Source organism: Nycticebus coucang, chromosome 10 (genome assembly GCF_027406575.1).
Source record: "Nycticebus coucang isolate mNycCou1 chromosome 10, mNycCou1.pri, whole genome shotgun sequence".
NCBI lineage: Eukaryota > Metazoa > Chordata > Mammalia > Primates > Lorisidae > Nycticebus > Nycticebus coucang.
Window position 1 is genome coordinate 77,461,004 of NC_069789.1, and position 17,410 is coordinate 77,478,413.

General features: G+C 41.8%; 2 protein-coding genes across 3 annotated transcripts in view; both read right to left on the reverse strand.

Moving 5' to 3' along the window:
- C10H1orf21 (chromosome 10 C1orf21 homolog) overlaps window positions 1–17,410 on the reverse strand; it is a 246,360-nt gene that overhangs the window by 52,230 nt on the left and 176,720 nt on the right. The gene's annotated exons all lie outside the window — the stretch shown is intronic.
- Window positions 13,792–14,194, reverse strand: LOC128596933 (40S ribosomal protein S26-like). The gene has a single exon (XM_053606789.1). It carries the CDS (start codon window positions 14,191–14,193, stop codon window positions 13,846–13,848), a length of 348 nt encoding a protein of 115 aa, XP_053462764.1. The 5' UTR covers window position 14,194; the 3' UTR covers window positions 13,792–13,845.

Below are 17,410 nucleotides of genomic sequence, written 5' to 3' on the forward strand. Positions count from 1 at the left end.
GGGTGACAGAGCGAGACTCTGTCTAAAAAATAACAACAACAAGAAAACCTCTTGTGATTATATCGGCCCACTGAGATAACCCACAATAAACTCCCCATTTCAAGATCCTTAACTCAAACGCACCTGAAAAGTCCCTTTTTTCCTCATAAGGTAACACATTCACAGATTTGGGGGATTAGCATATGAACACCTTGGGGTAGGGAGAGTCATCATTTGGCCCACCACACCTGCAAAGCTCACTCCTCTCAAGCCAAAGCAATATCAAAACCAGATCCTGGATCACAATGAAGAGTATCCGGGGCCAGATACACGAATCAAAAAATACTAGTGGAAAACCAGAGTCCATTTGTCACTAAGTCACCATTTAGTGGTACTTACTACCATAGTGCCAGACTGTGCTACAGACATAGTCACTAAAATCAAATCGGAAGGTGAACAGATGCTTTAAAGATAGAGGTATATGGTGTGTAAGCCCTTGCAATAACACCTTAACACAGAGGAGGAGCTTAGGGAAGCTTCTTGGCGTAGTGACCAGGCGGGTTGGGTTCTGAGAGGGGAGGGATGTAGTGGGGACAGGCAAAGCAGACAGCATGGGTTCCCGGGCGGAGGCAGTGAGGTGGGCAGGGGCATGAAGTGGCTCATGCTCAAGCATGTGAGTTTTCATCTGAAACAAGGGGGAAGCACTGAAGGAGTTTATGAGGTTTCAGAGATGGACGCCAAGGGCAGTCAGGACCCTGTCCCAGTAGATCAGAAAAGATTCTATGAAGAACCACGCTGAGACTGGAGGGCCCCGCCTGGTAGATAGTAAGAGTCAGACTGCGTCTCCACGTTCTCATTGTGTGACCTTGAGCAGACTACCTCACCTCTGTGCTTCAGCGTCCTCAGCTGTGCAATGGGGATGTAAACAGCACCTACTTCACTGGGTTGACTATTACGTAAGACGTATGTAACAAATGACGGCTTATATTCATAAAATAGTTTCTCTGGGAACAGAGGAGAGGGAATGAACTGGAGAGTTTTCAAGGCTATTACTGAAGGCCTTCTACATGCCAGGCCCCATGCCCAGCTTGGAGGGATGCAGCAGGAACAGGAAAAGAGGACCCCTGCCTTCCTGGAACAGTCGCAGATGTTAGAGAACAAAAGTGCAAATGCTAAATGAAAATATTAGAACTGGTAAGATTTGAGGTCAATTAAAGGTGTAGGGGGGATGGAAGAGGAAAAGGCACAGTCAGAAATGACAGCAAGATTTCTGGCTTAGCAGACAGGGGAAATGGTGGTGACGAAATGAGAAATAAGGGAGGCTTAGGCTTACTGATTACAAGGGTTAAATATGGATAAAAGCAAGTATTTTGTCTTCCTGCTTAAGAACGCATAATAGGTAGACATTCCAAGTAAAGGATTTTTTTTTTTTTTCTGGGCACACAAAGGAAAGTGACATGGCTGTTATTGCAGAGGTACATTCTTCTTGAAGGTAAGAAAACAAATGCTCCAGGGTCTGCACTTGGATGGCCTAAATAGTCAGAAGAAATTAGGAAAAAAATGTGGTCTTTCTGAATGGATGCATCAGCATGCAGTATTTTTCAGACAATATTCTTTATTTATCACATAGTCCACGTGTGTGGGGCTCAGTCAAGGAGGATGAAAGAAACATCTATCTGATGGCCTGGGGACCCCAGCGGCCGGGTACACCCAGCTTGTAGCTTGAGTGCAGAGCCCAGGCCTAGAAGGGAGGAAGAGAGTCTTACCAGAACCCCACGGCCTTGGAAGACAAAGTAAGGATTTTGAGTTTTATGCTAAGAGAAGTGCAGAGGCACTAAGGGTTTTAAGCAGGGAAGTCAGAGGACTAGATCTGAGTTGTAGAAAGATGACTGCGCACAGGAGTGCGAAGCAGAGAGAGGGAGGCTTCTTAGGAGTCTACGGCAATAACCCTGGGGAGGAAAACAAGGGCAGTCTGTCCAGCTGAGCATTTTGATAGATTGCGGCTGCACAGGGGTGGGCCTGAGGCCGGGAGGAAGTAGAGACTGTGGAGATTTTGGATAACAGAATGAGAAGAAACTTCAGTTCAGGGCAATCCAGAGGGAAGTGCTGACGAGGAAAGGAGAGGAAGGGAAAGGACCAGCGAGACAGTGAGAGGACCAACCGCTCTGAGACTGTTTGTTCTGTATCTGTTAGGATGCCCTCCTCAAAAGTCACATAAACTCAGCTCAGTTCACCTGAAGAGAAATGGCATTTGTTGGCTTACCTAACAGGAGTGGATCTGATCAGTGTCAGGCCTGACTGTTTAAGCAATGATCTCTCTCTCATCTTTGCTTGTCAACTTGGTTTCAGTTTTTTCATGACTCCCTGGCAGCCTCAGATTCATTCTTCCAACTCAGTTGCACAACAGGTAAGAGGTTCATCTCCATCACTGCCAAGTGCAAGCCTGCCAGGGAGACTCTGATGAGCCTGCTTTAGCCACGTGCCCACCACTGTGGTAAGGAGAAGGCGCCTTTTAGCAGGGGTGAGTGCACCTGCTGCAAGAAGAGAAACCATCGCTATACCTTTCATTCACCTGCCTATGAACTCTTTGTATTCTTTTTTTCTAGTATACATATATATATATATATATATATACACATATCCAAAACACATGTGGACTTTCTGTTGTGTGTATTATAATGTCAAAAACTTATTTTTTTAGCTTTTTATGTTTTCACATTCAGGAGATTTAAGTTTTTAACTGATAAAAAAATTAGTTTCTTTTTTCATTTATTATTTCTCCTAGTATTTCTTTCCTTTTCTAAATTTTCTCTATACATATACATGTGTTTACTTGGTTTCCACTTTTTGCCTTCCCAAAATTAAAAAAGGCTTAAAATTTAATAACAATAACAACGTTCAAGATAAGGACTGGAAACAAAAACCTTCTAAAGAATGAACAAAGATAAACACATTCAGAAAAGAAATCAGACAATTGCTGCAACAAAATATTGAGCAATAATAATAATAATAATAATGCAAAAAAAGTAACATTCACATTGTCAGATAAGAGTATGTCTATCATAGAATGCTTTGACTCTGAGGTTCAGTATGGAGTCATCAGTTAACTTCTTTTTTTTTTTTTTTTTTTTGTGGTTTTTGGCTGGGACTGGGTTTGAACCTGCCACCTCTGGCATATGGGACCAGCACCCTACTCCTTGAGCCACAGGCGAGGCGCCAGTTAACTTCTTATTATTTTTTTCCCAAAGTCTCAAAGAATAGACAACTGATATTTATAAATAAAAATAGGAGATAATTTCAAAAAAACAGATCATGCCACATCTTGCAGACAATATAAAAAGAACACTTCAAAATCATTCTACTTCATCTGGATATAATTGATATTAAAATTGGAAAAAATTAATTATGATAAAGGGAAATTACAAACATATTTCACTTATAAATGAGGATGTAATATCCTAAACAACATATTAACAGTTGAATTAAAGATTAATGTTCAAGTAATGCACTTTGGTCAAAATTAAATTCAATTTATGTGAGAATTAATCACTTTTTTTCTTTTCCTTTCTCCCAGTATTTCTATGATTACACCTGGCAAAATCTAAACTTAGCTCCCTCCTAATATACTCTCTTCCATACCCTTCTGCAGCCTCTTCCCATCAGAAGTCAGAGTAAAGCAGGAGTTACAACACTGCCCCCACTTCACGCTCCTGCCTTTTTAGCTGATACAAGTGTCAGCTCTGCTGTGCTGTATTTTACAAGATGGAGTGCGTCGCTAGATTTCTATACGCAATCTGGATGGTCTATAATCAAAGCTAGCATTGTTCCATGACTATCCAAGGCTGTTAGGAAAAGACATTGTAGCTAGAATGCTCTTTTAGATTCAAACATGGTACTTGAGCAAAAAAGGGAAAGCACTGTTCTTTTTTTCTTCTCTCCTTTTAGAAAAATCTGCTCCTTAAAATATCTTCACTCTAAACTTTGCAAACAGAATTGATCCCGAAATCCTTTCACGAGGGTGTGTTTGGCCACAAGTTTCTTCATTTGTTAATCTTTTTAGCCTTTTAGAAGCTTTCTAGAGAAGCTTCCGTGTTCTTTCTGCATCCTTGCTGTCATATTTGGTGTACACGGCCAAGACACGTGAGCCGAGCATGAGTGCCCACTGCTGAGGGGGACAGAGCGGGGGCGGGGTTGTCCCTCGGTGTGACACAAGGCAGCTATCAGGGAGAAGAGGTGGAACGGCCAGCCATCCTTCCCTCCCAGTTTCTCTACTCGGAGGCTTTCAGATTAGGAGTTCCTTAAAGATATAATGAGCCTTGGTTTACTCAGAGTCTACCTTATGTAAAAAGGCTTCCAAATATTCAGTCTCATTCTTTCCACTCTTCTCATTTTCTCTAAGTCCTCCTAGGCAAATACCATAAGAACCAATTTGATGTTTCCCTCATTTCTTGCCTTTCGATTCACTTGCAAATCTTTCTAAGTAAAAGGGAAAAGAAACTCAAAGTACATGATTAAGAGCTTTAATAAACCATATAGGCCTGGACACAAAGTGATTCCTGTTCGTCTAAAGACATTGTTGGAAAAAGTCTTGGTACGCTTATATATAAAATCTTCCAGGAATATGGTTGGAACCTTCAGCTGACTACTTATATGGTTTATTAATTCAGCTACATATATGTATTTAAAATCATATGTTATATTAAAAATATTAATTCAGGGCAGTGCCTATGGCTCAAAGGGGTGGGGCGCCAGCCCCATAGGCCAGAGGTGGCAGGCTCAAGCCCAGCCCCAGCCAAAAACTGCAAAAAAAAAAAAAAAATTAATTCAGAAATACAGTAGAACCTCCATAGTTGACCTAATTTTTATAGACCAGATATGCACCATGTGTACATTATCAGTACAGAAGGAAAACATTAAAGAAACAGAGGCTCTGAGTTTTTTTTTTTTGAGACAGAGTCTCATTATGTCGCCCTCTGTAGAGTGCTGTAGTGTCACAGCTCACAGCATCCTCAAACTCTTGGGCTTAAGTGATTCTCTTGCCTCAGCCTCCCAAGTAGTTGGGACTACAGTGCCTACCATAACACCCGGCTATTTTTTGGTTGCAGTTGTCATTGTTGTTTAACAGGCTGGAGCTGGGCTCGAACCCGCCAGCTCCGGTGTATGTGGCTGGTGCCCTAGCTGCTGAGTTATGAGCACCAAGCCAGGCTCTGAGATATTTAATAAGCTGCCCAAGGTCAAAGAGAGTTATTGGCCAAAAGGCAATAGAAACTCCCTATTTTCACCATTTTCTATAAATATTCTGCCTTTTTTTTTTTTTGAGACAGAGTCTCACTCTGTCACCCTGGGTAGAGTGCCATGGTGTCACAGTAGCTCACAGTAACCTCAAATTTGGGGGCTTGAGAAATCCTCTTACCTCAGCCTCCCAAGCAGCTGGGACTATAGGCGGCCACCACTATGCCTGGCTAGTTTTGGTTATTTTTTTCCTTTTTATTTTTTAGTAGAGATTGGTGGTGGTGGTGGTGGTGGGGGGGTGTCTCACTCTTGCTCGGGCTGGTCGCAAACTCCTTAAGCTCAAACAATCACCCTCCTTGACTTCCCAGAATGCTAGGATTATAGGCGTGAGCCACTGTGCATGACCAATCTTCTGCATTTTTTTTTTTTTTTTTAGAGACAGAGTCACATTTGTCGCCCTTGGTAGAGTGCTGTGGTGTTACAGCTCGCAGCAACCTCTAGCTCTTGGGCTTAGGTGATTCTCTTGCCTCAGCCTCCCAAGTTAGCTGAAATCTTTTCCGTCCTTAAAAAATATGCATAAATTAAAGAGAATAGAGGAAAGAATAGTGTATACATTTCATGTTGTACCACTTATGTTGACCACTGCCATATATTGACCAGTATGTTACAGTTCCTTGGGGGTCAACTTATGGAGATTCCACTGTATTACTCTTTCATGCACACATGTCAAGAAATAATTTAAACTTTCCAGATGTATCTGACATCAGTATTTTCACAATCACTTAAGAATCACTAAGTCTTTAAGTATTCTAGAACAATGCTTCCAAGGCGTATCATTTTCACTTCTAATTCGAAGTAAAATGCAGTTTGCATTTTTAATTCCAAGACACCAACACTTCACATTGTTCAGCACATTTTGTATTATTCTTTCAAAGTAACTGTTCATAGGCTATGTATGCTGACACACAGAAATAATGAGTAAATGAGAATGATTATTCCCCCTCCATTAGAAACAAAACTGATTCAGGCAGAAGACCTCTGCAAACCTCCAAGGTGATCGTGAACTAAAGTCAATATTTAAGTTACTAAGTTTCCCCCAAACTTTGTGTTCAAATTATTCAAGAGAGTTCTCTGAACCGTGAGACTTACACAGCGCCATCATTTTGTCCGAAGGATAATTTTTTTTAAGAAAACCTTGCTTATAGTCTGGCTTGTATCACAATGTAATAGAAACTGTTACCGATGTTCATTTTAGATAATGATTTAAAAGGGTATCTTTTACCATAATCCAAGTGTCCCGATAAAACTTATGAGAAACATTAAAGACTTTATTTCATTTCAGTGTATTACTGAAACGAAAGCTCACAAATGTGAGTGCTGTGTCTGATGTCTAATAGTCACTTGTTAGAAAACACGCTGAGGACACCAAAATAAAGCAAAATAAATCAACAGGTATACGGGTCCATTTGCCTGTATGCATCCTGTCTCTCTCTGTCTCTCCCTCACCCTCCCTCTCCCCCAGCCTGCCCTCCTCATAATTATATGTCATAGAAGATAAATTCCTAGAATACAGAGATAATTATGTTTAATTTGTTTCTTGCATGAGGTCATATGTATGTTTTTAACTGAAGTTCCCGTAATAATTTCGCAGTGGAGAAATGTAGCTTTTGATTCCTTGCTACTTATGGTCTCTCATAATTATAAAAACAAAATAATAACTGTCACTGACAGCACCCAGGGGCCATATACTCCACTAAGGCTCATGGGCATTAACTGAGTTAATGCAGATAAAATGCCCACCTAGCACAAGCCCTACCATGTGGTTAGAGCCTAAAAGATGACAGCAGTCACTATTATAGCTGTTATTTCTATTAACTTTTTATCATTTAATCCTCACACAACTATCAAGAGGAAAAGTAAGAATTATCATAGTTGAGAACATTAAGGAAAACATTACAGAAACAGAGGCTCGGAGATTTTTTTTTTGAGACAGTCTCATTCTGTCACCCTGGGTAGAGTGCCATGGTGTCATTGTAGCTCACAGTAACCTCAAATTCTGGGGCTTAAGAAATCCTCTTGCCTCAGCCTCCCAAGCAGCTGGGACTATAGGCGGCCACCAGTATGCTCAGCTAGTTTTTTTTTTTTTTTCTTTTTTAGTAGAGATGGGGGTAGGGGGTGTCTCACTCTTGCTCCAGCTGGTCTCAAACTCCTTAAGCTCAAACAATCACCCTCCTTGGCCTCCCAGAATGCTAGGATTATAGGCGTGAGCCACTGTGCATGACCAATCTTTTGCATTCTTAAAAAATAAACATAAAAAAATAAACATAAAGAGAATAGGGGAAAGAATAGTGTACACATTTTTAAACTGCTCCCTTATGTTCCAATTTCTAAAACGAGATAGTGGTCTGGAAAAGGCATACATTTTTTTTTTTTTTTTTTTTTTTTTGTAGAGACAGAGTCTCACTGTACCGCCCTCGGGTAGAGTGCCGTGGCATCACACGGCTCACAGCAACCTCTAACTTTTGGGCTTATGCGATCCTCCTGCCTCAGCCTCCCAAGTAGCTGGGACTACAGGCGCCAGCCACAACGCCCGGCTATTTTTTTTTTGTTGCAGTTTGGCCGGGGCTGGGTTTGAACCCGCCACCCTCGGCATATGGGGCCGGGGCCCTACTCACTGAGCCACAGGCGCCGCTGAAAAGGCATACATTTTTAAAGTAGGCAAGAACCCTGGAAGTCTCCCCAGGGCCATCACTGAGAAACAGTAACTCCTTCTAGCCCAAAGCAAACCGAGGCCAGGCATGTAAAGGGATGGAGTGCCTTGAGTAAATAATAGGGGGTAGAGGGACCAAGTGTAACTGGTAAGATAAAGCCCTCTCCAGAGGCATTCAAGTTCAAGTGTGTCTAAAAGCTTACTCACGCTGGCTTACCTACACACATCCAGTGGCATGCTGGAGCTGGATGAGGGAGAACCAATTGTTAAATATACCATGAGCTGTGGAACAATGTTTCGGTAAGCAACCAATTATATGTCCCATGGCGGTCCTGTGAGATTATTTAATACCATATACCTTTTCTATGTTTAGATATACAAATAGTTATCATTGTGTTACAACTGCCTACAATACTCAGTCCAGTTAACGTGCTATAGAGGTTTGTAGCTTGGGAGCAACAGGTGTGTAGTGGGCTACACCGTCTAAATCTGTGTGAACACCAAACAGGGCTTGAGAAAACAGCCCTGCACCAGCTGCCTCTGCTGGCTGTACCTCCTGTGTTTGACCCCAGAGGATAGGGCCCTGGGCTATTTTGCCCCATCAGCTATAGCCCAGCAGGGTAGGAGGACACTCACTGGTGGAGGAGACACACACCCTGTAGGGTTCCTGTTCTTGATTAAACGAGCACTGTTGGTTTAAAAAAAAACAAAAAAAAAAACTCACCCCGTGGCGCACTTCTCTGCACGTTTCTGTGGCTAAGCGTACCTGACTGCTAGGCTCTGCCTTCACCACTTCCGGCAAGATGTTCTGCCTTAGCCCTCAGTTCCATCTTTCACTTTGGTTTCCTGTTCATTATTCTTTAATTCTGAGGACCGCAGGAGGATAGGATGTACAGGGTGGGCATAAAGTTTATGTGCAATTTAAAATAGTTTAACCTAGTAAATTGCACACAAACTTTATGTCCATCCTGGATTACCTTTAAAAATTATAAAAATTTGTATAGGCAAAATCATTTACTAAAGTTCATGGTCAAACATTTAAATCATTTTTATTTTTATTTTTTACCATTTATAACCTTGTCACAATCCACTTTAACGAAGATGTTTGGTTAGACTTTGGTGAAAATTATTTTTCCAGAGTAGTTTTTTACCCCCAGGATAGGGGTAACTTTGCTACAATTAGTGTGCATGTTGCAGAATTTCACGCTAATGAGCTGTGCCAGCAGGATGACAATTTAAACAAAAACAAAAAAGGAGAAATGCAAAAATTTGTTGTTGTTTAAATTACTGTAGCTTCTAGGATGCTTTTTTTTACTTATTTAAAAACAAAATGAGAAAAAATGAAAAAGTTGCACCTGAAAACAATATAGACAGATTTTATTTAATATAATACATGGTTTGTTTGGCATCCCTACCTAATTCCTTCTTCAGGGTAGGGTGGCATAGCTTAATTAAGTGCCAGCTTTTCCCCAAGTAAATACCCCTTCTATACGGTGAAGAGGAAACTGTAATCTAGGGAATGTTTTGGATGAACTTGACTGGAGTGTCACCTTGCTGGTTTTTTTAAAGATTGGGTTAAGTGCCCTACATTCTTGGTTTCCCTCGGCTCTGGGTGAGGCCTCAGTGACGCCATGGTCCTCTTCACAACACAGTGGTGACCTCCTGAACTGACAACTGCAGGGTCCTTTCCATCTCACTATTGTGACATTTCTGGTCCCAATCTCCAAATAGTACCACCGGGCCACAACCACTTTTTATCATCATGATGTCTTACAGAAAATTTTAGTCTTTAAATTTTTTATAGGCAGGAGTCTCACTGTACTGCCCAGGCTGGCCTCAAACTTCTGGGCTCAAGTGATCCTCCTGCCTCAGCTTCCTGGGTGGCTGGGACTACAGGTGTGCATGCCACCTCCCCTGGCCAAAAGTTTTTATTTTTTTTCCTTCAAATTAGGCAGTTTTCTACTTAGGTGATTTCCTTTGAAAGGAGAACACTGTAAGCCAGAAATGAATTAGCATTTCCTTCTTTAATCTTCCAAAGAAGAGCACTCTGCAACCACGCTCTAGAAAATTCACACAATTCCATTTAATGACCACGGAGGATGGAGGTGTCAGGCGAGTGGCAATAGGAGCTGCTCTTTCCCTGTTCAAATTAATGAGCCACCATCTGCTCTACGGCTGCCGTATCCTCCAAATAACCCCAAATCCTACAGACTATGAACAGGAGACACAGACTCAAGTCAAGACAGCACAGAGCATCCCACCAAGCTTGTGAAGAAAGGCAGAAGGAAATAGGGCTGACACCCTCACCACCTGGGCAGAACCACTTTCTCCCTGACACTTCCCGGCAGAGACTGCAATGACGCCTTGGCTAATCTGTTTACGCGTCTGTCTCTTCTTATCATTTTAAATGCTTTGACCTAATAAAACGAAAGCCCCTTTACAGACAGGGATAGTGACTTATCTATCTTTGTATATAGTAAGTGATCATGGTGGGTATTCAATAAAGGTTTGTTTGAAGAACACATGAATAAACACTTATCTTCCTTTACTTGTGTGGTGTACTGACCAGACACATTTATCCCACTTGAAATGTATCCAGGCACAGACAGGGGAGGGAGGAAGTTAGGAATGACCTCTGGCTGGGGGAGTCACGCTTTTACGGTAGCCTTGACTAAAACTGTGATTATAGCCTCATGGGAGAAGACAGCAAGAAACAGCAGTCCTCCAAGAAGCACATGGACACTGTCGCTTTTAAGCTGAGTTGTGAGAACTGCAGGATTTTCTTTTTTTTAAAAAATAGGCCTCAAGTTATTTCAAGGAGGAAAAAGAGCTCACCAGGCATCATTTCACTTTAAACACCACTGAAATATTTTCACCACAAGCCTTTTAGGTCATGATGGCAATAAATGTCAGCTGTGACCCTCTCATTTCCAATACTGATCGTGTCATATACGGCCTTCTGTAGAATTCACAGCAACCTAGAGTAGTCAAATTCATGGAGACAGAAAATAGAATGGGGGGTTGCCAGGGGCTGAGGGCAGGGCGGAATGGGGAGTCAGTGTTCAATGGGTACAGAGCTTCAGTTTTGCAAGGAAAAAGTTCTGGAAGTGGTAGGTGAAGGTCCTGCATGGCATTGAATTGCACATTTCAAAATTGGGTAGGATGGTAAATTTTATGTTATGTATTTTTCACCATGAAAAAGGTGTTAACAAAGTTGGCAGTCATCTAGCATTTTCAGTCTTTCCTAAGTTTCCCTGAAAGTATTTTTGTTCGCTTCATCAAATACATTAAATGTCCATTCCTTATTTTTATAATCTCCCAAATCAACATTAAACAGAAAACACACTAATAAGTATATATTAATCAGCTGTCTCAAAGACTGGTATGCCACATAATCCACTGAACAGAGACCTGCAGGCTTGACTGGGAAAAACTACAGATCCAGCAGAAGTTTGATATGCGTGATTTTAACAATGTGTAATTTCATACGTGTGTGTGGACCCTGAGACCTCAGAGCGAACTCATTTTGTCAGGGGAATGTGGCAGTTGGTTTGTTTATGACTCTAATGCCAATCCACTTGATAGGGGAAAGTCCCACATAATTTTCCAGTGACAGGCAATAAAGTCAGACTAAAAACTGAAAGCAGCTGAAGTAACTGGAAGGTATGTGATGACTTTACTGGAGAAGTACCAAGCAAGGGCTCCGAAGAGAAGTGCGTGGTGACCAGGTCTCTGGAGGTGGCCAGAGCTTCAAACACTAGACTCGGCCCCTTCCTGTCTATACATTTTGCTGGTAACTTAAATCCTCAGAGTCTCAGTTTCTTAATCTGCAAAACAAAATAGCAGAATTGCTCTCCCAAAACATTATTATTGCATTAAATGAGATGAAATGAGATAATGCAAGCACCTGGAACATGGTAGCTCTTGGATGACACTTAGACATTACTAATTATCCTCATGATGTATTATTCTGTTCTAAATTTATCGTTGGTAGTAACAGCATATACTTCTGCAAAGTAATCAGGTCAGCCTGATAGCCTTGTCCTGAAATACTCTTTTGGTCTGATGTGGTGGGGGTTGAATGTGAGGATAGTCTAGCCTAGCCTTCATTTTCTATCAGTGGGAACTCATGTCAAGAGAGATTAGAGGACTTGAAGATTGTACTGTTAGTGGCAGAATTAAAAGCCTGTTCTTTAATCCAACAGTCCTTCCTTTCTACCATGAAACTTCTGTAAGCAGCAGAGTTACAAAAACAGCTGACTATTCAAACCTCACCTTTTTAATAAAAAATTTAGTCTGAATTTTATTTTATTTTAATTTTATTATTATTTTCTTAGCTGGAGTCTTGCTCTTTTGCCCCAGGCTAGAGGGCCATGGTGTTATCCTAGCTTACAGCAACCTCAAACTTCTGGGTTCCAGTGATCCTCCTGCCTCAGCCTCCCAAGTAGCTGGGACTACAGGTGCCTACCACAATGCCCAGCTAATTTTTTCCATTCTTTAGAGACAGGTTCTTGCTCTCGCTAAGGTTGGTCTAGAACTCCTGAATTCAAGGGACCTGCCCACTTTGGCCTCTGAGAGTGCTAGGATTACAGGCATGAGTCAATGCGTACAGCCCAAACCTCACCTTCTAATTCTGGATTATGCCCTGTAAGAAGTAGGTGAAATCTCCCAAAGGTGACTCTCTGTGTCCTGTGACGGCTGAATCAGTAAGAACTCCAGCTAACATGCACTGAGTGCTATGTATACCCCTAGAGAAATTCAGGGGTATGCTTGGCACATGCTAGGAAAGGAGCAATCAGTGAATCCTAGGACATAAACAAACCTATTTAGGAAGTCACGACATAATCAGATTAGCAGGCTACTAGGGTCTACCCTCAGGACTCCTGCTGTAGAGATCCCTGGTGGTCTGCTCCTAGTTAAGTGTGGAGCTCCAGACAGCTGACTTGAAGCTCTGTGTACACAGATGTGGACTGTAGGCTTCAGGGAGGTGATGGGTGTTTTTAGTGATACGGTCTCCAAGGCCAGTGTGCTTAGGCAGGTAGGGACCCCCAGCAAAGGTGCATCTCTTCTCGGCTTGGAGAATCTAAACCTCCTTGCTACCATCCCAGAAGCCAAGAAGGGAAAGACAATTAAGAACCCTGGCGGCAGTCAGAACATAGATGTTCACTTAACAGCCCTGGTTTCTGTTTGGCATCCTCACCCTTAAGTGCACGTGGCTGCAAGGAATGTGGATGGTGACGGAAGAGTCTGCTTTTTAAAGCGACCTTCAATCCTGTTTTTTTTTTCAGTATAAGGTGTATTACTGGAATCTCCATGTTACCACATTGACTTTAGGAGAAATGCATTAACTCCTTTGGCAAAGTTGGTCCTTAACAATCCAGCCAGAAGTGGATCTTTCAGATATGCATATAAATACCCCTTATTAACTTTTTTCCCCATGAGTTCCCAGAAATGCACTAGAGAAAGACAAACCTTGGGTAAACAGTTTACCAGCAAACCAATTACAAGGTAGAAAGTTTAAGATCTGAATATGAATCCTGGAACAGCTTTGAAGCTATCCACATGTATGAACACGTCAGTCAAAGTCACCTCCCAATGTCCCAATGGTTTAGTTCTCCCTTAACTCTCCTAGAGATTTCTGCCTTTTTAAGATGCCAACTTAAACTTGCCTGGGCTGAATTAATCCAACACTCAGATGCCTAATCTCTCCCCCTTTTCATACAGCTATGAAAATTTTGGAGGCCACGGATAAGACCACAAGTTTAATTTACAGAGGTAAACTTTCTTTCCAATGAAAAAATACATGGCAATTTGTATTTCAACACCTGGTATAAGGCACAGGTACACTGAACAGGCTACATTAATTTCCATTTTATTTTTTTCCCAAAGGATAGTTATTCTTCAGTCCTCAAGAACTCAACTCCTTACATGGGCTTTGGTGGAGGTGTTGGGGCAGCACCCGCAGGTCTAAATCTGGGTGGAGGTGTTCGGTCCTTGTGGGCTTCCCGAGAACGGTTCCTGACGACCTTGCTGTGAATGGCACAACTCACGCAGTAATGTAGCTTCACATAGAGCCTGGGAAGCACATAAGTGTCGAAGGCACTCGCTTCAGAAATATCCCTCACAGCCGCCGCCTCCACTGTGTTCCGAATGACGAACTTCTTTATAGCTTTGTCTTTGGGAATGCACTGGGCGCAGTTCGTACAGCGAATAGGTTGCACATGGCCACGACCCTTTTTGGCACGACCGTTGTTCCTTCTTTTCTTTGTCATCTTCAAAGCGAGGACGCGAAAGCTGTTTTTTTTTTTTTGCAGTTTTTGGCCGGGGCTGGGTTTGAACCCACCACCTCTGGCATATGAGGCCTTTGAGCCATAGGCACCGCCCCAGTCCTCCTGTTTTTAGCTCCATCATCATCTCCATCCCTCGAGACCCCCGGTGCTGGCAATTCCTGAGCCTTTTGTTCATTCTGCAGCATCATGGGTTTTCTTGGGTTTGTTGACTCAGTGTCCACTCTTCTGCTTTCCAGCTCACAGGATGGTGACGTCATTGTCTCTTCTTCTCAGTCTAGAGGATTACTATTATTCTGCGAAGCTCAACAGCTGTGTTCCACCCATTTCACCTGGGCCAGTTTAGGCACTTTGTATATAGTTTCTAATTCTACAAGTGTATGCAGTAGCTGTTACTATCATCCCTACCCAGGGATGAGGAAACTTGAGTTTCAGCAACTTGCAAAAGGTCTGTCCAAAGGCTGGAGATCAGGCCTTCCTGATGACAGAGGCCAAGCTATGGATCATGGCCACAGCCAAGTGTCCACGGGTGCATGAAATCATCATAACAGCTGCTGGGTGTCTCTCAGAACCCACCATGTGCCAGGGCTTTGCCAGACAGCTACTATTACTATTAACCCATTTTACAGAGGAGGAAATGAAGTCACAGAGTGGTTACAGAGTCTGCTCAAGGACACAAAGCTCAGAGGGTGGGATTTCAGCAGCTGTGCTCTCTCAACATTCCCCACAGATGCTGGGTCTACCTCCAGGGATTCTACAGTCCACACTTTAGGAACCCCTCCCCCAGCTTTGTTTCTTCTTTCCTATTGGGCTTCCTCTAAAAGAAAACAAAAACCTCCCTGAACCAGCCAACCAAAGGTCAGACAATGAACAGAGAACAGAGTTAAAGTAAAATCTAGTGAAAATATTTTCACCCAGAAATTATTTTGCTAGATTACATTATCCTCTGTTCGCAGCTATTTTCAGATATCCAATCCAGGAATAACTCGAAGAAGGTGCCCATATAACTAGACATGTAAAAAAACACGATTTAGAGATACAATGACAATCAGAATTGACTTCCTAGTCAGTCTAAAATTATGCATGCTAGGGGGTGCTGTTGAACAATTTTAAGGGTTTTGTTTTAAGAGTCGTAGGCAGTAGGGCTCTGGGGTGGGGTGAGCTTGTGATTTTTAATTAAAATCTGCTTAACCTCAGCCTGGTAACTGTTAATGCAACACAATATTTTACTGCAGAAGAAATGTTAAAATAAGTTATAATCATTATACGTACAGTTAGTTCCTATTTGTGCAGAAGCATTAATCACCCATTGTTTTCTTTTTTGTACTTGCTTGTCTGAGAACTTAATTAAAAGATAATGAAATATAGGTGTTAAATCCAAAGAAGGTGGCAGTGTCTTTGGAGCATTATTGATGATTTAAAGACTTGTGTCTCACAGTAGTTAATAGAATCTGTGATATACAGGAAGAACAAAATCAAATTAGAGGAACCAAAACAGTAACCAGGAAATTTTAGTTTTAACTCCTTTGCTGCACACTTAAGCTGACTTACCTAAGTCCTTGTTAATAAATCATTGCATAGGACTAGGAAGGTCAGAAAGCCAGCAGTGCTTATGCTGAACTGACACAATTTTGGTCACGTAGGCTCAGTTTCAAATAGAAAACGTGATGTAGTTAAACACATAAAATGCTAAACACCATACAAAACTATACCAAAGGCCATAGAACTAGGAATTGAACCCAAGTACAGATATGTAATCTCTGAGCATTCATTAATGGTCTAAAAAACGATTTGTTGTAGAACTGTGCTGAGTTGTAAACAAAATTTTAGGAGTAAATGCTTAACATTTTTTTTTTTTTGAATGAATAGAGATTATTAACTCCAGCACTTACAAGTTGGTAGTGCTTTAATACTTGCTTCTTAAAAGGAAATGAAGAGGGTGGCGCCTGTGGCTAAGTGAGTAGGGCATTGGCCCCATATACCGAGGGTGGTGGGTTCAAACCTGGGCCCGGTCAAACTGCAACAACCACAACAAAATAGCCAGGTGTTATGGTGGGCGCCTGTAGTCCCAGCTACTCAGGAGGCTGAGGCAAGACAATCGCCTAAACCCAGGAGTTGGAGGTTGCTCTGAGCTATGACGCTATGGCACTCTACCAAGGGCAACACAATGAGACTCTGTCTCAAAAAAAAAACAAACAAAAAAACAAAAAAGGAAATGAAGAAGAATCACTTGCATGTGATCAGAGGTGCTGAGTAGACAGAAGACAACTTTCCAAGAGACCACTGTTACCTTAATTATGCCCTTAATTATGCTCTTCTCCCACATGGGGCGAATGACTTGGAGTAGGACGCAACACCTTCACTGGTCTCTGGGATATTTTACGCAGCTGCTAGAGCAGTGCTAGGCAACAAGAACTCAGTGAACACTTGTGGATCAATAATTGTACAGACAGAAATGTTGAGCTACGTCACAGGAAATTTATCAATGTTTATGGGAGCATTTCCTGTGGTACAGAGAGAGCTATGACCATATAAATGTTGTTTAAAGATAGAGGGGCACAGCCTAACACCATTTAGTTGTAAGAAACATTTACTTCCTTGACAATTACTGAGTCAAATATAATTTCTTTTCTTTCCATTCTCAAGTCCAAGATAATCATTGCTCATGATTAGAAGATCTTACAGCTGTAAGAATATGGAGGCAACGTTGCTTTTCCTGCTGTGCACGGAACCATGTGAGCTACTCCATATACTACTTTTCTAGAACCGTTCTTGGAAATAGCTTAGAGAGGCAGGGACAAGACGTAGGTCCTTTTTTAGTTGGCAATGCTGAAACTACTATTTTGGTATCTAGACAAAAAAACTTTTGGTGAGTAAAAAATGACTCTAGATGAGATTATATATATATATATATACATACATATACATATATATATAAACTACGTGGGAAAACCCCAAAAGATCATATTTAAAGAAATCCTAAAAACATATCTACTCAACAAAGTCAGACTTTTAGATCCAAAAGTTACTTTTCAAGGAGCAATGTGAAAGACTTAGGTGAGAAAACTCTTTGAGTGAGGGACTGGGGCTGAGCCGTGTGATTGGATTGCGTCCCTGACTCACATCTGGTGAACCCAAAATACCAGATTTTGGCTTCACTTGTCACTGAACGTATGTTGTCATTCACGTGATGTCCACTTGG

Bases quoted from the DNA above. Each gene is read 5' to 3' on its own strand.
- LOC128596933 (XM_053606789.1), bottom strand. From the start codon at position 14,193: ATGACAAAGAAAAGAAGGAACAACGGTCGTGCCAAAAAGGGTCGTGGC.